The sequence below is a fragment of the Dipodomys spectabilis genome, unplaced genomic scaffold (genome assembly GCF_019054845.1).
Source record: "Dipodomys spectabilis isolate Male_0828 unplaced genomic scaffold, ASM1905484v1 ptg000127l, whole genome shotgun sequence".
Lineage (NCBI taxonomy): Eukaryota > Metazoa > Chordata > Mammalia > Rodentia > Heteromyidae > Dipodomys > Dipodomys spectabilis.
Window position 1 is genome coordinate 4129258 of NW_024870804.1, and position 26091 is coordinate 4155348.

General features: G+C 42.1%; 1 protein-coding gene across 4 annotated transcripts in view; it reads left to right on the forward strand.

Moving 5' to 3' along the window:
* The first annotated feature begins 10324 nt into the window (after positions 1-10324).
* The window catches only part of Rbbp6 (RB binding protein 6, ubiquitin ligase), a 35978-nt gene continuing 20211 nt past the window's right edge, over positions 10325-26091 (forward strand). For all 4 annotated transcript variants that reach the window (XM_042689818.1, XM_042689820.1, XM_042689819.1 and 1 more), the window contains exons 1-4: positions 10325-11185; positions 16834-16933; positions 20341-20377; positions 25494-25538. In XM_042689818.1, the coding sequence (XP_042545752.1) occupies positions 11020-11185; positions 16834-16933; positions 20341-20377; positions 25494-25538 (348 nt within the window). In that variant the 5' untranslated portion in view covers positions 10325-11019. The remainder of the gene's footprint in view (positions 11186-16833; positions 16934-20340; positions 20378-25493; positions 25539-26091) is intronic.

A 26091-nucleotide genomic window follows, 5' to 3' on the forward strand; every position in this document is an offset into this window, starting at 1 on the left:
GATGTGAGTAATACAGTGTTCAGGGCAAAGAAAAAGAACTGAGGCTGCTTTCGTATTTTATCCAGGTTGGAACCACTTTATAAAAAAAACACCTGTAAGCTGGTCACCAGTAGCTCACACCTGTAATACTAGGTACTCAGGAGGCTGAGATCTGAGGATCATGGTTCAAAGCCAACCTGGTCAGGAAAGTCCAGGAGACTCTTATCTCCAATTAACCACAGAAAACCAGAAGTGGAGCTGTGGCTCAAGTGGTAGAGCACTAGCCTTGAGCTAAAGAACTCAGAGACAGCATCCAGGCCCAGAGTTCAAGCCCCACAGCTGACAAAACAAAACAAAACAAAAAAAAAACAAAACACTTGTAGCATTGGCAACTTGAATTTCCTAAACAATAAATATTTACATGATTCTGTATATAACTATTACAACCCACTGAATAGTGGTACGGGTTCATTTGTTTGTTTGTTTGGGGGGGGGGAGTTATCAATTGATTGTTGTTTATTCATCCGCCTAAGCCCTCTTTCTGGTATTGGTGGTTGAACTCAGGGCCTTGACTTGACTCAGCTTGCTCAGCTGGCACTCTACCACTTGAGCCACACTTCGAGCCCAGTTTTTTTTTTTTACCAGTCCTGAAGCTTGAGCACTGTCCTTTGAGCCTCTCTGTGCTCAAGCCTAGCACTCTCCCACTTGAGCCACAGCACCACTTCCAGCTTTTTCTGTTTTTGTGGTACTGAAGAAGCAAACCCAGGGTTTCATACATGTAAGGCAAGCACTCTACCACTAAGCCATATTACCAGCCCCCAGTGCTTGTTTGCTTGCTTGCTTGCTTGCGGTCTTTCTTTCTTTCTTTCTTTTTCTTTTCTTTTTTTTTTTTTGCTAATTGTTTTGGAGATAAGAGTCTTAAGGACTTTTCTGCCCAGGATAGCTTTGAATCACAGTCCTCCAGACCTCAGCCTCTTGGAGTAAGGATTAAAGGCATAAGCCACCAGTTCCCAGCTTTTGTTGTTATGGTGAGTGGATGTTTTATTTTGCAATACAGGAGAGTATCAATACTTGGGACTTATGTCTGCCAGGCAAGTGCTCTACCTCTCAGCTAGAGCCCCAACCCTGTCTTTTGTTTTAAACACATTTAGTTAGTTAGTTAGTTAGTGCTAGTCCTGGAGCTTAAACTCAAGGTATGGGCGCTGACCTTGAGCTTTTTTGCTTAAGACTTCTCAAGGCTAGGACTCTACCACTTGAGCCACAGCACCACTTCTGGCTTTTTCTGATTATGTGGTACTGAAGACCCTGGGTTCACTCCAAGGAAGAAAGAAAGAAAGCAAGAAAGCAAGGAAGGAAGGAAGGAAGGACGGAAGGACAGACAGAAAGAGAGAGAAAAAGAAAGAAAGAAAGAGAGGGAGAGAGAAAGAAAGAGAGAAAGGAAGGAAGGAAGGAAGGAAGAAAGAAAGAACCGGGTGCTGGTGGCTCACACCTGTAATCCTAGCTACTCAGGATGCTGAGATCTGAGAAGCACGGTTCAAAGCCAGCCTGGGAAGGAAAGGCCATGAGACTTTTATCTCCAATAATCCACTCAGAAAACCGGAAGTGGTGCTGTGGCTCAAGTGGTAGAGCGCTTGCCATGAGCTGAAAAGCTGAGGGACAGCACCCAGGTTGAGTTCAAGCCCCATGACAACAAAAAATTAAAAAATAAAAATAAAAATTATAAACTCTCTGCATTCATGAGATCTGATTTGATCACCACAAATTGCCCAGCAAATACCAGCACTCATCAGTTTTTTTCTGTATTGAGGGAATGGCTAAGTAGCTCCTGTCACTTACAAACTTTTTGTTGGTGGTGGTGGTTGTGGGGCTTGAACTCTGGGCCCAGGCTCTGTCCCTGAGCTTCTCTCCCCCCACCCCCAAGCTAGCACTCTACCATTTAGAGCCTCAGCACCACCTCCCATTCCCTGGTGGTTTATTGGAGATGGAGCTAAGAATCTCACAGACTTTCCTGCCTGGCAAGCAGGCTTTGAACTACAATCCTGAGGTCTCAGCCTCCTGAGTAGCTAGGATTACAGATGTGAGTTACCAGCAGCCCTGCTAAGAAAACAAACTCTTACACAAAGGCACGATGCCCATATGTCTCTGATCTAATAAAATAATATTTACCTAAATGAATTCCAGGAAATGTAAACAAGAAGTTTTTTTTCCTGTTTTTGTTTTCTTTTTACTTTGTCTTATTTTGTTCATTTATCTGCCTTTGACAGAAATGGAGGAATGAAGAATAAACAAATGCAGCAGTCTTCACAAGAAACTATGTTGGAAATGAACTACACAACTTATAGGTGGGAAATGGGGGGGAAAACTGAGAGAGAGCGAGGGAAGGGGAGACATTGTCCAAAAAGAAATGTCCTCTTAACCTACCTGACATGTAATTATAACCCCTCTGTGTACACCTTTATTATAACACTAAAAAATAGAAATAAAAAGATATGAAACTAACAAACAACCACAAAAAACAAACTGAGGGCTGAGCATGTGGCTCAGTAGTAGAGTGCTTGCCTTAGCATGCATGAAGCCCTGGGTTCGATTCCTCAGAAAAAGCCAGAAGTGGCTCCGTGGCTCAAGTGGTAGAGTAAGCAAAAGAGGCTCAGGGACAGTAACCAGGCCCTGAGTTCAAGCCCCAAGACTGGCCAAAAAAAAAAAAAGGGAAGAAAACCAACTCCTTCAAGGTGCATGGCTTATGGGCTTCGATGTAGCTCAGTGGCAAAGCATTTGCCTAGCAAGTGCAATGTCCTGGGTTTGATCCCAGTAGCAAAAAATACCAAATAGCAATAATAATAATAATAATAATAATACATGTATGATACATATATGGTTTAAAATTTTTTTTAAGCTACATGGCTTGGCCTCAGCCCTGTATAAATAGCACTGTAATTTTTTGTTTTTCATTCCTGTTTACCTGGAGTTCTTGAATCTCCAGGGAAGGCAGGTAAGCAGGAAGTGTGGAATGTGGCATGGCTCTGTCTACCCATACCTCCCACAGACCTGGAACTTTCTTCCCTGAGGCCTTCCCAGGATCATCCCTGTGCTCTGAGCCTCACTTATTCCAGCTGCGGGGGGAAATAAAAACACGGCACATCCTGAAGCCACAGCCGGCCCCTTTTCCGTCTGGGTCCCCAGGGTCTCCAAACTAGGAGGGCCAGTTGTCCCCTCTCTATATTGACACAAGACAGACAGAATCACTTTACAAAAGGTGAATTATGCCAGTCACTGGTGACTCACTATAATCCTAGCAACTCAAGGAGACCGAGATCTGAGAATCACAGTTTAAAGCCAGCCAGGACAGGAAAGTCCCTGAGACTTCTTTTCTTTCTTTCTTTCTTTTTTTTTTTTTTTTTGGTTGGTCGTAGGACTTGTACTCTGGGCTTGGGCGCTGTCCCTCAGCTCTTCAGCTCAAGGCAAGCGCTCTACCACTTGAGCCACAGCACCACTTCCAGTTTTCTGGTGATTTATTAGAGATAAAAGTCTCATAGACTTTCCTGCCCAGGCTGGCTTTGAACCTCAATCCTCAGATCTCAGCCTCCTGAGTAGCTAAGATTACAGGCAATGTGCCACTAGCATCTGGTGCTGAGACTCTAGTCTCTAATAAACTACTCAGAAAAAAAGCCAGAAATGGCTGTGACTCAAAAGTGATATAACACTAGCCCTGAGCAAAGAAGCTCAGGAACAACACCCAGGCCCAGAGTTCAAGCCCCAGGACAGGCAAAAAAAAAAAAATAGGATTATGACATTAATGCAAAATCAATGTCTAACTACATTGTATGTGTGCATATGCACCCACGAGCCTGAGGTCTACTGGGGCTTAAACACAGGGCCTTGTGCTCTCTGGTTGCTGCTTCCTCCTCCCCCTCTTCCTCCTCCTCCTCCCCCTCCTCCCCCTCCTCCCCCTCTTCTCCCTCCTCCCCCTCCTCCCCCTCCTTCCCCTCCCCCTCCTCCCCCTCCTCCCCCTCCTCCTCCTCCTCTTCTTCTTCTTCGCCAGTCCTGGGGCTTAAACTCAAGACCTGGGCGCTGTCCCTAAGCTCTTTTGCTCAAAGCTAGCACTCTACCACTTGAGCCACAGCGCCACTTCCGGCTTTTTCTGTGTATGTGGTACTGAGGAATGGAACCCAGGGCTTCATGAATGCTAGGCAGGCACTCTACCACTAAGCCACATTCCCAGTCCCCACATTTATTTTTTGAGACAGGATCTCACTGTGTAACCTAGGCTGACCTCCAACTGGAGATACTCCTGAAGTGGTCACCAAATGCCAGGATTCCTGGAGTGTGGTACCATGCCGAGCACAATATGGATAAACCAGAAGAGATTTGTTCACTCTTCTAGTAATGGGTAGGTATTGGAGTTATTTCAGAATTTTCCTAACAAAAAGAGAGCTTCTGGGAAATTCTCAAGCAAGAAGTCTAGTTCAATTTCACCTTGACTGTGCCACCAAGAATAGAATGACTGAATTATAGGGTTTAATGATGCTCACACTTGCTAAAAAGAAATCACTCCAAAACAAACCTCACCAGCAACGTGTAGGCGATTCCGCCAAGCTCCTTTGCTGATACATGGCATTGTCAAACTCTATAACTTTTTGTTTTGCTAATGAGTGTTGAATTAATCAATGAATGGTGAGGAAAGTGGACGGTTTCCATCAATTTCTAGAAAAAAAAATCTGTTCATATGACGATTTAGGATGATAGCTTTCAACAAATTGAACATTCTTTCACATGCTTCTAAGAAGGCAAAACAAAAGGCAGTCTAGTATCATTGCGAAAATATTCTGCAAACTAAATTTATCTTATGTGATATAAATTACCAAAACAAAAGATAAATATATGCAAGTGCTGGTGGCGCATGCCTGTAATCCTAGCTAGCTCAGAAGGCTGAGCCAGGATACTAGTTTGAAGCCAGACTGGGCACAAAAGTCTGTGAGACTCTTATCTCCAATGAACCACCACAAAGCCAGTAGAGTGATGTTTCAAATGGTAAAGCATCAGTCTTTAGAGAAAAAGCTAAGGAACAGTGTCCAGGCCCTGAGATCAAATCTCAGTACCAGCACACTACACACACACACACACACACACACACACACACACACACACACACACACACACACACACACACACACACACACAAGGTCCTACTTGAAAAAAAAAAGGAACTAAAGCAGAAAAGGTTTAAGAATATGGATCAATAGCTGGGCGCTGGTGGCTCATGCTTGTAATCCTAGCTACTCAGGAGGCTGAGATCTGAAGATCACAGTTCAGAGCCAGCAGGATAGTCCATGAGATTCTTATCTCCAATAAACCACTCAGAAAACTGGAAATGGCTCTTGTAGCAAAAGTGGTAGAGTGCTAGCCTTGAGCTGAAGAGCTGAGGGACAGCACCCAGGCCCAGAGTTCGAGCCTCACCACAAACACACACACACACACACACACACACACACACACACACACACACACACACAGAGTATGGCTCAAGTCATGAAATATTTGCCTAGCAAATGCAAGCCCTGGTTGCAAATCTCTATACCATCAAAGAATAAAAATTAAAAAAGAGTAAAAGCTGGATATTGAAGGATGCTGGAAGCTCATACCTGTAATCTTAGCTACTTAGGAGGCTGAGATCTGAGGATCAAGGTTCAAAGCCAGCCCCAGCAGACAACCAAAGAAACTCTTACATCCAACTAGCCAGCAAAAAGCCAGAGATGGAGGTATGGCTCAAGTAGTAAAGCTCTAGCTCTTGAAAAAAAAAAGCTCTGGGACAGCACCCAGGTCCTGAGTTCAAGCCCCAGCACTGGCACAGAAAAACCAACCAAAAAACCCAGCAAAAAAAACCAGCAAAAATTTAAAAAATAAGTAAAATAAAAAAAAAATTAGGGCTGGGAATGTGGCTTAGTGGTAGAGTGCTTGCCTTGCATGCATGAAGCCCTGGGTTCAATTCTTCAGTACCACATAAATTAAAAAAGCTGGAACTGGTGTATGACTCTAGTGGTAGAGTGCTAGTCTTGAGCAAAAGAAGCTCAGGGACAGTGCCCAGGCCCAAAGTTCAAGCCCCAGGACTGGCAAAAAAAAAAAAAAATTAAAGGCTTTCTGAGTGCTTATAAAATTTTGATAGGAATGAAAGTGGCCAGATAAACAATTCTGTACTGCGGAATGAAAACTACAAAACTAAGATTAGAAAAGGAATGTAAAGAAATGGACCAAGTGTAGAATTGCATCGATTATCTGGCAGGGATTGGGGATATAGCTCAGTGCTTGCCTGCTTGTTTAGCATGTGTAAGTTTCCACCCCTAGCAGAAAAAAAATTACCCCATCTATTCAATGTATTTACTGTGCTTGTGAGTGCATTTTATCATGATTCATAAGATAGTGGTGTCTACATAAGAGTAGCAGGGTAGCTGGACCTAGTGGCCCATGCCTGTGATCCCAGAGGAACATGACAGGGACCAGGACAGGCTGGACTATACCAAAAACTTGAGGCCAACCTGAGTTACATTATGAGACCCTGTCTTAAAAAAACAATGAGAGAAGAGTATGCAGGTGGGAACCACTATCTTACCCCTGGAACCCTGGCTACTTGTAAGTCTGAGAACTGGAGAATCAAGGTTCAAAGCTAATCCAGGCAGAAAAGTCCAAGACACTCCATCTCCATTGAACCAGTAAAGAGCCAGATGGGCAACACGGCTGGAGTCGCAGAGTGCCAGCTGTGAGGCCAGCAAGCCAGCATGAAGCCCTGACTTGAAGCCCAGATATCGCCCCTCACCACCACCACCTCCCCAAAACAGTGTAGTCATGATGAGCAAGGTTTAGGAAAAGAATTTGACTGAGAAAAAGTAGGCCAAAGTATGCTGTTGATTTCATTCTGCCCAAGGGTATACATCCATCCAAATGGATCCTAGCTGATTGGTTTAGGCCTTTCCTGAATAAAGGAGTTAGCTAAAGACTATGGAGTGTGGGCTGAGAATGTGGCTTACTAGTAGAGTGCTTGCCTTGCATGAATGAAGCCCTGGGTTTGATTCCTCAGTACCACATAAACAGAAAAACTTGGAAGTGGCATTGTGGCTTGAGTGATAGAGTGCTAGCCTTAAGCAAAGAAGCTCAAGAGCAGTGCCCAAGCCCAAAGTTCAAGCCCTAGGACTGGCACAAACAAACAAAAGCTATGGAGTAAAAGGATTTAGACTCTCCAGCTGTCTATCCTCGGGTCTCTGCCTCCTAAGTATTAGAGTTACCAGTATGTAACACAATACCAACTCATTTACCTTTTATTCACACTGATTATTTTTTTCTGGTTCGGGGGCTTGAACTCAGGGCCTGGACACTGTCCTTGAGTTCCTTTTGCTCAAGGCTAGCACTCATCACTTGAGCCACAACTTCACTTCTGATTTTTTTTTTTTTTTGTAATTTATTGGAGGGAAGAGTCACAGACCTTCCTGCCCAGGCTGGCTTGGAACCATGATCCTCAGCTCTCTAGGGTTACAAGTGTGAGCCACTGGTGTTTGGATTCACACAGATTTTTATTAATTTGTATTTTTTTGTCGGTTGTGGTGCTTGAAGCTGTCCCTGAGCCTCTTTGTGCCCAAGTCTAGGGCTCTACTACTTGAGCCACAGTGCCATTTCTGTTCAGATTTTTAAAGAAAAGTAATTACTGGTAAAGTAGACCAGATAGCAAGAAAACTTCAGAGAACAACCAATGTGGAAGAAAATCATTATATATGAAAATCACATACAGGATTCAATGAAGGTGTTTTAAAATCTTGGAATGGGTGGAATGTGGCTTAGTGGTAGAGTGCTTGCTTAGCATGCATGAAGCCCTGGGTTCAACCCCTCTGTATCACATAAACAAAAACAAAAAAAACCAGAAGTGGCTCTGTGGCTCAAGGGGTAGAGTGCCTGAGTAAAAACAGCTCAGGCCTTGATTTCAAGCCCCAGTACTGGCAAAAAATAAAATACATACATACATACATAAAATAAATACATAAATTCTTGGAAGATGTCGCTAATAAAGAGCCATAGTTAAGGGCAGAGAAAAGGAGATTTCTCCTGTGCCACAGGCAGCTACAGGAAGACAGTACTTCAGTTCATCTCCAGCTATTTGCAGGGTACCAACATGAGCTATGGGTTTAAATAGACAAAGAATTCGGGGCAGGGAGCAAATATGTATTGTGAAGCAGTGTACAGAGTGGGTGAGAGGTGATGAGACAGGCCCTGTTTCAGGATTGGTCAGCTGGGGCCCCATCTTGTCTGGCTGTAAAGTGACGGCAGGACGGAACAGTTCAGGCAAGGAATGCATATAGAAAATGGAGGCCAGGAGGACCAGCTTTTTCTTCTTCTTCTTCTAGTTTTTAATTAATTCATAGGCTTAAGTAGTAAGTGCTTTTCAGCTTTTCATCAGTGGTGAGAGACACACAATTAAAAAGTAAACCTATGCCATGTCCTTTATTGAAGTGTTAAGAAATAACGATAAAGGGGTAAAAATGATAGCCATCAGTTGGAGGTCTGTGGCTCATGCCTGTATGCTAGCTACTCAGGGAGGCTGAGATCTGAGGATCGGCGGTTCAAACCCAGCTTAGGCAGCAAAGTCCATGAGACTCATCTTTATTTAACCACCAAAATGCTGGAAGTAGAACTCAAGTGGCTCAGGGAGTGGAGCCAAAAAGCTTAGAGAGCGGGTCCGGGTTCTGAGTTCAAGCCCCAATACGGGCAAGGAAAAAAAAAAAAAAAAGACTTCATCTTTAAATCGTGATCAGAGGATGGCTTTTCTGACGCGGTGACTGATTCCATCTCAATCCAGTTAGAATTCACGGTCTGCGACCTCTTGGTTGCACGATCCTTTTCTCAGCTGACCCACTTCTGTGAGCTCCCTCTGGAGAAGCTGGAGAGGATGAGGCGCTTGTTCTTCTTGTTTTTAAATGATCACGATCAGTAATGCCCATTATCTTCAAAACTCTACCACTTGAGCCGCGGCTCCTATTCCGACTTTTTGTGGGTTTAACTGGAGATCATCAACAGAGTTTCCTGTCCTGCGCTGGCTTCGAACCGCGATCCTCCAATCTCAGCCTCCTGAGGGATTTCAGGTGTGAGCCACCAGCACCTGGACTTACTGTTATTTTTGGAGTCTGGGGACTGAGCTCAGGGCAAGCCTGATTGTTCACGGCAGTTGACCGTCACGGACATTTAGCAACAGGGGAGTGAATATCCCGGGTCCAGGATTAGGGTGGGTTCCCAGCCGGCCTTAGAGCTACAGATGGGGCAATGGCTATCAATTCTCGGCAGCCGCAGCTCCAGAATTTCCACGTAAAGGAGAGTTTTCGGGTTGCAGCCAGTTCGTTGCAACGTGGAGCGCTTCTTGCCTAGCAACCGCAGTTTTCAGCGCCGTCGCCACCGTGCGGATCACCGAACCTGAGGTGGTTTAGGGCCGGCGAAGCCCGACAGTGGGAAAAGGGGAGTTACCCGGCCCACCCTCGGCCACGCCCCCCTTCGCCGCGGAAACTGCCACGTGAACTCCCCTCCCCGGATCGCCCAGTGAGCCGCTCCCCTCGGAGCCTCCCCCTCTCTCTGTAAGCAAATGGTATCTCCCGGCTCGTTCGGGTTCCGCCCTCCAAGTCACAAAGCTGGGAGGGGGCGGGGGCGGTCACGTGGGCCGGCCGGTGCGCTTTGTGACGTCGAGGCCCCGCCCCTCGGCCCGCCTCTCCGCGCACGCCCGGCCCCGCCTGGTGCGCGCGCTGCCCGTGCAGTTCCTGCTTAAGAGACCCCGGAGTGGGGCGCTCGCTCGGAGCCAGGCCGCGGCCGCCATAGTGGCTGGCTTGAAGGTGTCGCCGTCGCTCGGTGAGGGCCCGGAGAGCGGCCAAGGAGAGCGGGGAGGGGGTGGAAAACCAAACAAACAAACAAAAAAAAACCCGGCAGCCGAGCGGAAGCCCCTCACCACCGGCCCGCGGCGTGCGGGTTTCCCGAGTCCGCGGTTCAAAGGAAGTGAAGGGAAGGAAGGCGCAGGCGAGAGGAGCGCGGAGGACCCAGCGAGCAGGAAGAGCGTCCGGGAGTCTCGGCGGTGTCGGCTGAAGCCACCCGGCCGCGCGGGCTTGGGGCCCGGGGTGGTGAGGAAGGGCGGCGAGGCCTAGTCGCGGCCCGGCGGCGGCTTTGTGTCGGCGGCGTGGGGAGGGAGAGGCGGGAAGGCCGGAGAGGCGACAGGAAGGCCTCGCCGCGCGCCGCCCGCCGCCCGCCCGCTCCGTCCGCCCGCCCGCTCCGCCCGCCCGCCGCGCGGCCCGGCCTAGGCCGCGGGCGCCCGCTGCCCCCCCTCCCCCGGGGGAGCAGGCGGCCGGGGTGCGTGCGTGTGTGTGGCGGGGGCCGGGGGGGGCCGCCGACGCCGGTCGTCCGGAAGCCGGGAGGAGGCGAGAAGGCCGCTCGTGGACTCGGGGGGCCTAGTGCCCTCTCCCTGCGGCCTTCCCCGGGGCCCGGGTCACTCCCCCCCCCATCCACGGAAAAGAGAGAGAGAAAGCGATCCGCCGGGAGGTGCGGCCGCGCTATGGACCCCTGACCCCCGCGGGGGTCATTCGGACTCTTTTAACGTGTGGACTGGCCGCTACTGACTGCACCGCCTTGCCCCCCCAGCCTCCCCCACCCGTCTCCTGCGGCTTTTAGCATGAGCGAGCGGGATCCAGCCGGGTGACATTGTGCCGGTTGGCGGATTCTCGATTTCTTCTTCCACACTCCCTTCTCTTTCCCTGCCCCACCCCCACCCCACCCCCCGTACCCCAAACCCTCTTCCAACCCTCTATGAAGCGCTTCTGAGTCTCCGAGGGCGGGGGTTGTCCTGGATTATTGTTCTTACGAACCCCCTGCTTGTGGTTGGGGAGGGGTATTTAATCTGGAGGCCTTAGGGTCCTTCGGTGTCTGTTTTTTTTTCGTGTGTGTACATATTTTGCTCTGAAAGTTGATAAATATACGTATATTGAGAGTGTCCACGTCTCCTCGCTGAACCGTAGGAGTCCTTTTGGCACAATGTCTTGTGTACATTATAAATTCTCCTCTAAACTCAACTATGATACCGTCACTTTTGATGGACTCCACATCTCCCTCTGCGACTTAAAGAAGCAGATTATGGGGAGAGAGAAGCTGAAAGCTGCCGATTGCGACCTGCAGATCACCAACGCGCAGACGAAAGAAGGTAAGCCCACCCCCACCCCGGGCTCCTGCCAAGGCTGGGGTGGAGGGTGATTGCTAAGTTAGAAAGAAGAAGGTGCCTGACTCTTAACCGCCGTTCTGGTTCGTTCTAACACTGTGGATACAACTTTTCATTGATAGGCGACCTTGGAGTTGAAACTGACATGTTTGATTTCTGGAGCAGGGTAATCGGAAAACGTGGTAGTCTGACCTTCTCGAGTTTTTTTTTTTTGTTGTTGTTTTTGTTTTTAAAGTGTGGGTGGGGGTGGTAAATAAAAGGGGGTTGATAGTCGAGTCCTTTGGGGGGTTGCCTTGTGGCGTTTTTCTGATTTGTTTTTCATCAGAACATGCAAGGATTGGTCTGTGTTAATGCAGTGATAGGCATAACTTCTAATGTTGTAACCTAACCATGCTGTGGAAGTTAATAGCAAGTTGTTTGTCCTCTTTCCTCCCTCTCCCCCCAGGTATTTACTTATTTGGAGCTGCCTGCGTTGTGGAGAAAAGAGCCCCTAGTTTTCGTATTCTTTGAGGATTTAATGTGGAAATTGTTTTTTGGAACTTGAAATATTCTTGGCTTGTGTAAATTGCACAGTTAACAATAATTCCGTCGTTGGACTCTTAAGTTCATCACATTACTCTTAAATTTAGCAATTCAGGAAAGTTTAAAAGCCTGATACTTGTTTCTTAAATAGTGATTGCTAGACTGTCTCTCTCAATACCAAGAAACTTAAAATTTTACTAGGCTGCTGCCATGTGAGTGTTAGTAAACCAGGATAAGAATCTTTTTAAGTTCTTTTTCCTGTGTTTAAAATATTTTATAATGGGAATTCAAAAGTAGATGTGATGTGGCAGTCTTTTCCAACACTGATTTTGTTTTAGTTTCTTTTTCTCAGAATAGCAGTGTTGATGTGTTTACTAGATTGGTTTAATGAGATTTATTGTTGGGATGTGAAGAAATAGTGAAGTTCTGACTTTTAAGATGGATTGAAATTTATCGCTAAATGTGGCATAAAATTTGGCCTGGTGGTTGTTGAAAAGGGTGGCCCCCTGCCTTTAATCTGTAGTTTTAAGATTTATTGTTCGAGTGTGAAGAAATGGTGATCGTTGTAGGGTAATTTTATACTAATTGCTAACTGGCATAATACGTGATGGAGTGGTTGTTGAAAAGGATGATCCCCTGCCTTTAATCTGTAGTTTAAATTCTGTCATGGCTGCTGTTGTTTACAGTGCAGACATAAGTATAATTGTATTAGGCTGAGGACCAGCATTATTGGCATGTGGGGACTCCAAAGTATTAATTAAGCCAGAATTTATATGACAATAGATTTGAAATAATATTGTCTGCTTCCTCTTACTAAAAATAAATGTGTGCCAGTTCCTTTGGTAACTGGAATCATCTGTGTGTCTCCCTCTACTTAGGGAGAGGAAGATTGTTGGTGGTCAAGGACAGTTCAGGAAGAGCTTTAAGTATACTGAAAGCCTCTCTTGATATTTATTGTAGACACTGTTCATAAAGACAGATTTTGAAGAATTGTAAGCCATCTTGCTATATTGAGTATTTATGAATGAGAGGAAAGATAAATGAAACTAGAGGATATCAGGCAATTTTAAACGCTATGCGGGATTCATTTTCACTGAAATAGTAGTAACACAATTGAATCATTTGGGGCTAAGCTTTGATCATCTTTATCTACCTAGTGATCAAATAAAACTTTGAGACGAGTAAATTGTGGTTGAAGGAATCTTATACTTAAAATTGAAGAGATTTCTTTCTGACCGTATGTTTTTCCTAGACTGGTAAATATTAATACATGATCCAGACCCTGAAATCCAGGGAGGAGCTTTATATATTGTATGAGCTTTTTTATGGAAGAAGAGCTGTGGGAGACAACTGCTTTTTATTTCATCAAACTAGGGGAAAAAGTAGTACACAGAAGATAGTACCCCACTTACCAAGGCAGTTAAATGAGAATGCCACTTGGCTTAAGCATTATTCGGTGACTTAATATAAATGTAAATTAGTGTTGCAAAGAAAATGCTAAAAGCCTGAGGGGAGTTTACATAGGAGAGAATGTTGAACTGGATTTTTGGTTTGAATTAATGTTGAAGTTATCTCTAATATTACATGTTGCTACAAAGCTTTTCTTATAATATGAAGATCTATGTTTAGGGCTTAGTTTTGAAAAGACTTTGATCAGAATTCTGTGTTTTTGGACTTAACAATACTGCTTATCTCTAGGCTATATTTCACAGTGATCCCTTGAACTTTATTATTTCCGAAAAACTTTGTACTAACCTCCCTCTTCCCACCCCAAGCCACACAACAGTCTTCCTTCTGAATTTAGTGTGAGTTGGGAGTCCAGTGTGAAGTATTTTTTTTTTTAAAGACTTGATGTCTTGCTGCAAATTCAGCTTGTCCTCCAACCAGGCCTTTCATATTTTAAGACTGCCACGTCTTAGAAATAAATTGACTACTCATTAAGGATTTGTGTTAAATGTAAAACACTTTTTGGGCTTGGAAATCATTGTAAATTCAGGTAGTTAACCTGATCAGAACTTCTGAAGGGTGTTGGAATATTGACTTTAGTGTTGCTTTAGTTAACTGTAGTGTGCTGATGGAGTTAATATTTCCTTGAGAGCTAGTGTGAATTCACTTGACATTGTTAAAAATAAGAAACTTCCTTGCTGGGTGTAGTGGTGCATGCCTATAATCCCAGCAGTGCTCAGCCTGGCTATGTAGCATAACGCTGTCTCAGAAAAGGAAAGAAACTTCTTGTCTGATGTTTGACACTTAAGTTTTAGCTGTAGAATTAACTTTTAAGCTGATTAAAAATCTTGCTCTTTCCTGTGACTCGAACCTAGCTGCTCAGGAGATTTAAGATCAAGGACCAAGGTTGGGAAGCCAGCCCAGGGAGGAAAGTATAAGAGATACTTATCTGTAAGTAGAGTGCCAGCCTGCTCAGGGACAGCATCCAGGCCCTGAGTTCAAGCCCCAGGACTAGCAAACAACAACAACAAATATCTTCTATCCTGACAGACATTATTGGCTTATACCTATAATTCCTAGCTTCTACTCAGAAGGCTGAGATCTGAGGGTTGCAGTTCAAAGTGAGCCCAGGCAGGAGTCCCTTATGAGACTTACCACCAATTAATCTCCACCCCCCCCCCTACCCCCCCTCCCCCCAAAAAAAGTGGGAAGTGGAGGTGGGCTGAAGTGGTAGAGTGCCAGCCTTGAGCAAAAAACTCAGGGACAGTGCTCAGGTCCTGAGTTAATAATTAGCACACAATAACAAAAAGTCTCCCATCCTCCCTTCTGATTTTTTTCTCTTTAGGTTGCTTGGAAGTTGAGAAAGTTGAGACTGTTGTGAGTTGTACAAGAAAATAATAGTGTTTCATTAGCATGCCTAAATCTAGGAAACTGCATCACTTTATTGGATACCTATGAGATGTAGCCAGCCATGTAGAACATATTAAAAACAACCCTGCATGAGCAATTTAGTAGGCTTTTTTTTTTTTTTTTTTGGATGGTCGTGGGGCTTGAGCTCTGGGGCCTGGGCACTTGTCCCTCAGCTCTTCAGCTCAAGGCTAGTGCTCTACCACTTGAGCCACAGCGCCACTTCTGGTTTTCTGGTGGTTTATTGGAGATGAGTTTCACAGATTTTCCTGCCTGGGCTAGCTTTGAACTGTGATCCTCAGATCTCAGCCTTCTGAGTAGCTAGGATTACAGGCGTGAGCCACTGGCGCCCAGCCCAATTTAGTTTTAATAGGGAATGCTAATAGCATTTTGACTTAAAAAAAATAATAAAGTTGATACACATTATCAGCATTTTGGGAACATTAGGATTTGAACTCAGGGCTTTCTGCTTGAGAGTCAGGTATACTTCCACTGAGCCATACCTTCAGCTCTGAAGACATTAAGCCCAAAATGTCTAGATTTGTAATAAATTTGAAATAATACAAAGAGCAAATAAAGTCAGATGCTTTGTGCTAATAAGTGAAGCAAAAGTGGACCCACTATCTGGTTTGTGATTAAAGAAGATGATACATCTTCCAGAAGATGATACATCTTCCTTCCTTTAGTAAAGCTCCAGTTTCCTTTTAGGTTTTCTTCTTACAGAAGTATTATAGAAAGGCCATCTAATAGAAAATAACATCCACTCATCTTTCTTGTTGGTCTTCTTAAAAAAGTGATGTCACTGTTTATACATTTGCTAAAGCTGAGAACTCATAAATTGATGCTGATTCTTTCTTCATATTCTCAATATCCAGTGCAAGAACAAGACTTTACACTCTAACCCCATAACATTTGACTCCATTTCTCTGCCTGCCACATCCTACTATGAGCCTCAGCCATGCCTCCAACCCCCCGCCCCCCACCCCCACACCATCACTTCTGTCTGGATTAGTGTTAAGTAGTCACCTTATTTCTACTCTTTGTTTTATAGTTATGGGGGGGGGGGGGTTCTTGAACTCTGGGCCTGGGTGCTGTCCCTGAATTCTTTAGCTCAAGGCAAGCGCTCTACCACTTGAGCCACAATGCACTTCTGGTTTTCTGGTGGTTAATTGGAGATGAGTCTCACAGATGTTCCTGCCTGGGCTGGCTATGAACCCCGATCTTCAGATCTCAGCCTACTAAATAGCTAGGATTACAGGCACGAGCCACCAGCACCCAGCATGGTATGGTTTATTCTTAACATAGATGCCAGAACAATCCTTTTATCACAGTTGTCAACATTTCATGAAGATCAACCAGAGTTCCTATTGTTTAGAAATGAAACAATATTTGCTTTGTATAACCTTTGTACCTGTATTTTGTGTTACTCTTTTTCAATCTCTTTATCCCTGTAGTTCTTTCTGTCTCATTTTTTTTCTTCTGCCTAAAATACACTTTAGCTTTTTCGTGTATCTGGCTGACTTCTGAGTTTTAAGTTGCTAGTGTAGGTTCTTCAGAGGGGCTTTCTTTGAATTATCATTCTATTCAAAGTGACATTCACTATTTAGTCCTTATTAGAAAACCCTTTTCTGAGCCAGTTGCCAGTGGCTCACGCCTATAATCCTAGCTACTCAGGAAGCTAAGGTCTGAGGATTGTGGTTCAAAGCTAGCCTGGCAGGAAAATTCATGAGACTCTTAGCTCTAATTAATCACCAGAAAACCGGAAGTAGAGCGGTGGCTCAAAGTGGTAGAACCCAAGCGTTGAGCAAAAAAAAAAGCTCAAGGACAGTGCCCAGACCCTGAGTACAAGAAGCTCCAGACCTTCATGCACATACACAAAAACGTTTTTTTGTTCACTCCTGTCATAACATAATGCAGTCTGTCTGCTCTAGTAATAAATTCTGTGAGAGTGAGGAACATAATAGTCAACTCCTGTTTTAAGGCAGAGGCAAGACAGACTAAGACTGTCTCCATTCTAACAACGTTTTCCATAGTTTGCATATTGAACATTTCTGCTGAATAAACTAGAGATTTGGAATTTGAGAAGTAGAGTTACTAGAGTTCAGTAACCTAGCTGAAAATTACTAATAAGTTAGGTGAAAGGACTAGGTAGTTATTCTCTTCTGTGTCTTAGGTTCATTTCCTATAAAAATTTGTATTCCGATTCAGGTCTTATTCTGCAGAATTTAAATCCCTGACTTTATTGTTTTTATTTACAGAATATACTGATGATAATGCTCTGATTCCTAAGAACTCATCTGTAATTGTTAGAAGAATTCCTATTGGAGGTGTTAAATCCACAAGCAAGACATATGTTATGTAAGTACAAAAATCTAATAAGTTTATGTTCTCAATTCTTGAAACTATGAGGGAAAGGGGTTTGTTTTTCCTGATTTCTTCTCTGATTAAATAGTCTTGGCCTATAGTTTTTTTAAGAACTATTATTAGGACACAAGTTTACTCAGTATGGCCTGTTAACAAAAATGTATATGTCACTGGGGGCAGGTGACTCTCGCCTGTAATCCTGGCTACTTCAGGGGGCTGAGATCTGAGGGTCAAGGTTCAAAGCCAGCCTGGGCAGGAAAGGCTGTGAAACTCTTTCCAATAAACCACTCAGAAAACCAGAAGTGGCGCTGTGGTTTAAGTGGTAGAGCACTAGCCTTGAGCTGAAGAGCTGAAGGACAGTGCCTAGGCGAAGAGTTTAAGCCCCATAACTGACCCCCCAAAAAATGTATATGTTGTAAAAATCTATCTTACATATATGCCAGCATCTAGTAATGCTACTAAGATGTGCTTCTTCCCAGTAAGGGTTTTGGTTAAAAGGTCATATACTGTATTATGAGTATAACTCTGGAATTGGGCTTAGGTTTGACTCTGTTTACTGTTTTTTTGTTTTACCAATTATGTGACTAAATAAGTAACCTAAAGTCTCTGGCTCAGATTTCCCTAAGGTGAGGATCTGGATGCAGTTGGCATGCCCATATCCTTGGTTTCTGGGTCTGCAGTAACTGCAGATTGGAAAGATTATGGAGGTTGTTGCTGATAGTTACTCTGTATAGTTTAGCCTGTGGTAATTGAGTCTATACTGAACATAAACTTCCTTGTTATTGTCTTCTAAGCAAAATATAATGTGACTATTTAGATAACACTTACATTGTACTCTAGGTATAAATAGAAAAATTGCACAAGTTTCATGAAAACATATGCCATTTGATATAAGGAATTGGAGCATTGCATATTGCAATATCTACAGTGTTGTCAGTGAGAGTCCCATAGATACCTGCTCAGGTGCTTGGCAGAGGGTCATTATTGGAACAAGAACAATCTCTGTAAAGTAGAATAGAACTTATATACACTAAAGAAGCATAATTATAAACTATTTTTAAATGTTCCACTTTGAAATTTTATTTATTTTATTTATTTTTGTTTTTTTTTGGGGGGGGGGGGGCGAGGGTCCGGTCGTGGGCCTGAACTCTAGGCCTGGGCGCTGTCCCTCAGCTCTTCAGCTCAAGGCTAGTGCTCTACCACTTGAGCCACAATGCCACTTCTGGCTTTTTTTTCTGCTTATGTGGTGCTGAGGAATCGAACCCAGGGCCTCATGCATGTAAGGCAAGCGCTCTACTACTGAGCCACCTTCCCAGCCCCCTCCACTTTGAAATTTTAATAGTGACAACAGAGTTGAATATGTGACTAGGGTATCAACTTGGACTATTTTATGGTTTTGTTTGAAATTTTGACATTTTTTGAGACAGTGAAAATTTCTAGAATATACCAGACCTATTAAATGGAATGTGTTTTAGAATTAAGGTTAAATTAGACATTTCTTGGAACTTTGCCTCTTGTAGGCCATGTATTGTAACTTTTTTTGTTGGTTTTTTGTTTTTTTAGTTTGTACTAAGGTTGTATTGTATATCTTAACATTAAGAGAGTCTTGTATAATACCATTTCTATCCTAACCTAAAATGCTGAATTTTTTTTTCAATATTGTAGCTACTGAGTGATCTCAGTGGTCTGTGCTTTTAGCTTTAAGTGATTTTAAGAATCAAAATGATAAAATATCAAATATGATACCATGTGCTTTTTAAAAAAGATTAAATATTAGCCAGGCATAGTGTCACATTCCCATAATTCCAGCACTTAGGAGGCAGAGCCAAATGGTGGTTCATGATTTTTCCAGCCAGCCTGGGCTCTCTAGTGAGACTCTGTCCATAGAACAAAACAAATTATATAATATACATATATATGTACACATACATACTGTATACACACACACACATAGTATTTCTGGGGACGTTTTGATATTCCAAAGTGTGTGTGTGTGTGTGTGTGTGTGTGTGTGTGTGCGCGCGCGCGCATGCGCACGCGCGCCAGTGTGTCAGTGTCAGTCGTGGGGCTTGAACTCTGGGCCTGAGCGCTGCCCCTCAGCTCTTCAGGTCAAGGCTAGCACTCTACCACTTGATCCACAGTGCCACTTCCATTTTTCTGGTGGTTAATTGGAGATGAGTCTCATGGCCTTTCCTGCCCGGGCTGGCTTTGAACCTCGATCCTCAGATCTCAGCCTCCTCAGCAGCTGGGATTACAGGCGTGAACCACCAGCGCCCAGCTCCAAAATTCTTGAGAATGGAAATACTTGAAGTACCTGGCAAAATGAATTGCTTCCTATACAAAGTTATGTTAATTCAAACATAATTTGTTTCCTAAAATGTCTCAAGAATTTGTTGAGGGGCTGGGAAGATGGCTCAGTGGTAGAGCGCTTGCCTTGCATGCTCAAGACCCTGGGTTTGATTCCTCAGCACCACATAAGCAAAAAGAAAAAAGCCGGAAGTGGCGCTGTGGCTCAAGTGGTAGAGCACTAGCCTTGAGCTGAAGAGCTGAGGGACAGTGCCCAGGCCCAGAGTTCAGGCCCCACGACCGGACCCAAAAAAAAAAAAAAAAAAGAATTTGTTGAGCAAATTTAAGAAAATAAAAATCACAAAGCATTTGAAGGCTATTTAGGTCTCATTTCCTGTGTAAAAAAATTCTTTTTGGGTTATTTGTATATTCTTTTAAACATCAGATTGTCCATTTCTATTATAAACATTTTTAATTCAAATACAGTCCATTTCTACCTTTCAGAAAACGTTCACTGCCCCTGAATTTTTTGCTCAAGGCTAGTATTCAAGCACTTGAGGAGGAATGGCTCCATTTAAGAGTCTGAGAAGAAGTCAGATTGGATCGTTAAACATTGAACACAAATACCTAACTATAATGCCTTGTTTCATAAATGAGTACCAACTATTGTATATCCTTTCAAAGTAGGAACTTAAAAGATCATTCTAGACATTGTGCAAGTCTTGTTTCTACCTTCTCTGCATTGCTGAACAATGCTTTTTTAAAATGATGGGACAGCCAGGAAGAAAATTCTTCAACTTTCCTGCTCTTTGAATCATAATCAGATTTTAACCTCCTTCCGTAGCTAGGATTTCAGGAATGAGTCAGTTGTACCCCATTGTCAGAGTGATTTTTTTTTTTAACCACAAATGTGTACCGTAAGGTAATAAAAATCCAAGTTGTTTATTATTTCCGAAATGACTTATTTAAAGCTTTGTACTACAGGAAAGTTTAATTCCTAAGATGTGTACTACAGGAAAGTTAAATTCCTAAGATGTATGATTAAAGATAACATTGAGATTTCTAGTACAAAAATTTATAAATTACTAATGTTAGTTTCTGTTCTATTTTTTTAGAAGTCGAACTGAGCCAGTGATGGGAACTACAAAAGCAGTATGTAAAAACACAATCTCCCACTTTTTTCTACACAATGCTTTAACCTTTATAATGTTTCAGTGAAGTAAATCATTTTAGAACTTAATAACCAACTGATTTATAGTACATATTGTAAATAAAATGTATTTTGGTGACAGTTCAGTTGAACATGAATATATGTGGCATAATTTGCAGTTATTTTGTAGAAGTGGGTAATTTGTGCCCATTGCACTGTTTCATATTAAAGATGAGAGCATTCTCCCTGTATGACACTGTGTTGTACAGTACTGTATGATTCTTCTTAGATCATGTAGGTTCTACACTGATGAACATGATAACATGTTCTACATCTGTCTGTCTATAGTTAGTATTTTGTATGTATGTACAGGCTGTTGTGTGCTTTTTGTTTCTTGCAATAAAAAAATGTTTGGAGTGTATATTTTGCCATTTTCACGTTGTATCACTTAGTTTATGTTAGCTCTTTTCCTCCTTCCCCCCAGCCTTAATGATGGCTTGTAAAACTGCAGCAGCAAGCCGGGCGCTGGTGGCTCACGCCTGTAATCCTAGCTACCCAGGAGGCTGAGATCTGAGGATCACGGTTGAAAGCCAGCCCGGGCAGGAAAGTCCGAGAGACTCTCATCTCCAGTTATCTTGTCTACCTAAAAAGCCAGAAGTGGAACCTGTGACTCAAGTGGTAGAGCGCTAGCCCTAAGCAAAAAAGCTCAAGGACAGCGCCCAGGCCCTGAGTTCAAGCCCCAGGACCAGCACACACACAAAAAAAGCATTAGCAACATGCAGAGCTTATGTTAGAATTTGATGCTTTCACCAAGTTGCAACACATCTGACCATTTGAAACACCAGCTGACCACTGGTACAGCTTTATTAATCTTGCTTTATTTGGCAGTTTGACCTTCTACCCTCTTTATACCTGCACTATAAAGTGAAAACAAAATTGTTCCCTTCAGCAAGTCCCTCAATGTCTCGATTTTGATAATTTGTACAGTTGGGTGTATTGGTTTCAAAACAATGCAAGATCACTTCTACCCAATCTGTTCAAATGTCCAAATTAAACATTTTTTCTTCTTGTATTAAAATATACTAAATTGTAGGCTACTGAAAGCTGAAACTTACCAAAAGTAACTTATTCCTTTTAACCAGGAAGGAACCAGTATAACATCTTATTTTTTAATTATAAGTATAACACTATTTTCACTGTGAATTTCAAAATGTGAGGTACAATGTGTTTCAGAACACAGGTCTATCTAATTGGGTTCTGCAAACTTGGTGGTTCTCTAAACATTTTACTGCTCAGGCTTGCTATTGTATACAATGTAAGATATCTGAAATTTTCCTTTAGAATTCAAGGGTATTGGTTATACTTTTTAAGCTGATCTTTGTGTATGAGGCATTTCACTAACCCTGGATCATTGGATTTAAACATGAAAACGTAGACTATCTCAACTCTGAAATGGTTCTTTAAAGTATATGGCCTTAGTTCTGGTGGAACTAAACAGTGATTCAAAGATGAAAAGCCTTTAGTGTTTTGGGATTCTCTCCCCCTCCCCTTTTTGGGTATATAAGGTTTTTGGGGTTTTTTTTCCCTTTTTTTTTTTTTTTTTGAGCATAATGCTGTAAAAACTGTCCAAGTTTCTGTTTTGCTGGTCATTGGTTTAAAGCTGATTTTTATGTATCCAAATGCTAGCACAAATTTAGATCAACAATCCTGGTGAATGTGGTAGTGACTGTAACACATTTTGTATAAAGTACATTTTTATATAGTATTTGAAGTATGCAGATGCAGTTTTATTTCTTGAAAGCAATTATTTCCCTTTTGTTTATTAGCATGTGTATAAACACAAATCACATGTTCATAAATAAAGTTAACATTCTTTTAGCCTTGTGTGTTCCCTGGCATGTCTGTATTACATTTATAAGAAGCAGTTTTATTTTAAGCTTGCTTAGGTTTCTCTTTTCTTTCTTCTCCTTTTTTTTTTTTTTTTAATGCTTTCAAAAAGTAGCCTTGTTTTTTATGTAGAATTAAGGGAAATGGAGCTGTTAGAAACTGGTGATGTTAGATAACTTGTTATCCCCTTCTTTTATTTGTATGGGGTACATTTGCTGACATTTAGGGTGAGAATAATTAGTTTGCCTCTTAAGAAACAAAAAAGTGATGTGGTTGTACACATTCACAAAACATGAAATAGAGCCTTTGAACCAAATTTTTAATTCTGATTAGTAAGAGTATGAATATTTTTGGTGAGGCCAAATCCAATCAAAGGTGGCTATTTCTATATTCCCCAGCCTTGTTTGGTTTATGTCATCTTCCCATGCCTGGTTGTTATACTAAAGCTGAAAGCTGTATTTGCTGACTAAGGGTCTGAAATTTCATAGATTTTTTTTTTTTTATTCCACTCAGCTATAAGCATAAAAGGTTTGAGGTCCTTACTTCCAGAAACAAGACCTCCTATTTAGATATAGGGAGGTGTGTTATTTTTTGAAAACAGTATTTTACTGTTTCACTAAGAAATTTTTATGTTTTGGTATATTTTTAAACCTTTGTGAACATTTTCCATCATTTTTCACATCTTGTTATATGTAGGAAACAAGTTGATGCCTTTCTAAACTAATTTGACTTACCAGATGGGGTGCACTATAGTGGTGATTTGGTAAGGGAACATAATTAGATTCAGTTACATATCTGAAGTCACTTTAAATTCATTGAGTAAATGATACAATGGGAGTAAAAACCTAAAATGAGAGGATAAGAAAGTTCAGCACAAAGACAAGGACAATAAAATTAGGAGTAGGAAGATTTTTGTGTTGCTTTTCTAGTTCCAGCGTTAAGAAAATTAATACAATGGGTTTGTTTTTTTCTTTTTCTCTTTTGGTCCGTTGTAGGGCTTGAACTCTAGGCCTGGGCTCTGCCCCTGAGCTCTTCAGCGCAAGGCGAGCACTCTACCACTTGAGCCACAGTGCCACTTCTAGTTTTTTGGTGGTTAATTGGAGAGAGGAGTCTCACAGACTTTTCCTTCCTGGGCTGGCTTTGAACCTCAGTTCTCAGATCTCAGCCTCCTGATTAGCTAGGATTACAGGCGTGAACAACTGGCACCTGGCCTGGATTTCTTTTTTCTAAGAACACTATTAAAGCTATTATTTTGTTGGTTAGGATCCTACCATACGTGATGGTCCTTATTACTTAAATTCAGGCTATTTCTGGCCCGTATAAAATAAAATAGGTTACAATATATTTTAGATAAAAGTTGAATATGTATTTTTTTATTTCTTAATATTTGTTCTTAGATGAAAAACTACTTCAAGAACGATTGGTAGATTTTGCTGGATGAGTGCATATGAACTTTTTTTTTTTTGCCAGTGCCAGAGTTTGAACTCAGGACATCATGCTCCCATTGCTTTCTTGTTCATAGCTGGCACTCTACTACTGCATTTTACTGGCAATTTTGGGGAGGAAGTCTCTTGAGGACTTGTCTGAACATGCTGGCCTCAAACAGCCATCATCCTCCAAATCTTACACTCCTGAGTGGGATTGCAGACATGAGCCATTGGTACCCTGCTCTCATGAACTGTTGATAGTCCTTCAATGTGGAATAAAAAACCTTTTGTCTAAGCATCCCAGTAATAATTTCGGTCAAATTAACTTTAAAACTTCTATTTGTAAGACTTTTGTTTGTTTGGGGGGAGTTTTTTGTTTTGTTTTTTGAGAAGTCTGGCTGGCTTCAACTTGCCAACCCATGTTAGTCCAGGATGCTTCAAACTCCATACCTCCTGCCTCAACCTCTGAGTGCTGGGATTGGAGAAGTGTGTCACCATGCCCAGCCAAGATGCGTCTTAAATTTAGCTAACATGATTTATATTTATTGAATCATTTCTGGACTGGATAATGGCTATGGACTTCATATTAAAACTGATTCCATTTCTCTTTGAGGTCTAAATTCATACTACTTTTCCTATTCAGCTGTTTTTCTTTGATCCAGTTATCTTGTTAATATTTTCTCCATTATAAACAAGAATTAAGAAACTTATGGCATAAGAATAAACAACCTACTTATGAAGTAGGAAATTATAGGGCAATGTCTTCAAAGTTATTTCCTAAAGTTATGTATATATGATACACGGAGGTAGACTTTTTTTTGGGGGGAGGGGTCCAGTCATGGGGCCTGAACTCTGGGCCTGGGCACTGTCCCTCAGTTCTTCAGTTCAAGGATAGCGCTCTACCATTTGAGCCACAGCGCCACTCCCGGCTTTTTTCTTTTTGCTTATGTGGTGCTGAGGAATCGAACCCAGGGCCTCAGGCATGCAAGGCAAGTGCTCTACCACTGAGCCACCTTCCCAGCCCTGGAGGTAGACTTTTTTAAAAACATTGTTATAGAGGACGAAATTTATTTTTTATTTTTTTAATGGATTTTTTGTTTTAAAGCTCTCTCTTCCATATATCCTTGCTGTGTTTGGTTATATTAACTTCCTTTTTTTCGCAAGTATTAGAATCCATCATCACATATGATAACTCAATCCTTTCCCCTAGGCACCTTTATCTACCCCTCATTTTTTGTTCTTTAGGGTTTATTTTTGGCTAAACATCTTTGCCTTGATAAAGCTGTTGTTTCTTAAACAAGAAGCTATTGTTATTTATTCTTTGTGTAGGAAGATACACAATTCTCAAAAAATAATGTAGCAATTATGTGGGTGCTCTTGTTTATTAAAATAATTATGAGCCATTACAAAGCTGCTTGTTTTTACAGTGTTGATGGGGAAAATTAGAAAGATCACTTATTCTCTTGACCAGTGTAATTGTCTTGAGCAATATCAGATTTAGAGACCATTGAGAGACAGAGTTCTGAGTTTCTAGCCACCAATTTCCTGTGTGGTACACTTTCTTTACCCTGTTTTTGAATTGCAATTATGCAGTCTCCCAGAACTGACAACCTTTATAACTGGGTGTCAAGTAGTATAAGGAAGATAAAGTAGGTTGAGCTACATTTCAGACTTAAAATGCTATTCTCTAGAAAACTAAGAAAATGCCCAATATTTGAGCATTAAATGACATTAGGGCTAAAATGATCATTATCCGCTGTTTTCAGTGTGGAACTTGAATGTGTGTTTAATTTTTTATGAACAGATTGATGACTCTTCTGCATCTATTACTCTGGCCCAGCTTACAAAGGTATATATATATATATATATTCTTGAAAATATAAGTGTTTTTCTAACATTCTTTTCATGTCAACCAACTTTTTTTAAGCTGGGTTGGGGGAGGATGGGTCTTGCAAGAGCATTGTACATATTATTACTCTATAAAGAGTAGTTGCTGTTTTGAGAAGATAGGGGAATACTTGGTCAGCCTCAGCATAATGTTGGCGTATTATCATCTTCAAGACAGAAGAAACATGAAGCTACACTTAATCATTTTCCCCCCTCATACTTTTTTTTATTACACATTGGAAACTAACAAAGTTCTGGAGGAATTCCTGGTTTTGGCTGTAAATTATGTGGACTTTAAGCGGCCAAAACTGAAGATTTCCTTCACCTGGACGATTGCTTGGCTATTTCTTGAATATTTGAATATTTGAATTGAGCCCCATGAAGGTCAATATACTGAATGTTGTTTCTTATGCTATATCTATAGACTTGTAGTCTGTCTGCCTTAGAAAAAGTTTTTAAACAACCTAATTTGTTTGAACACAGACTACAGGAATTGTGTAAGTGTATAAAGTTGT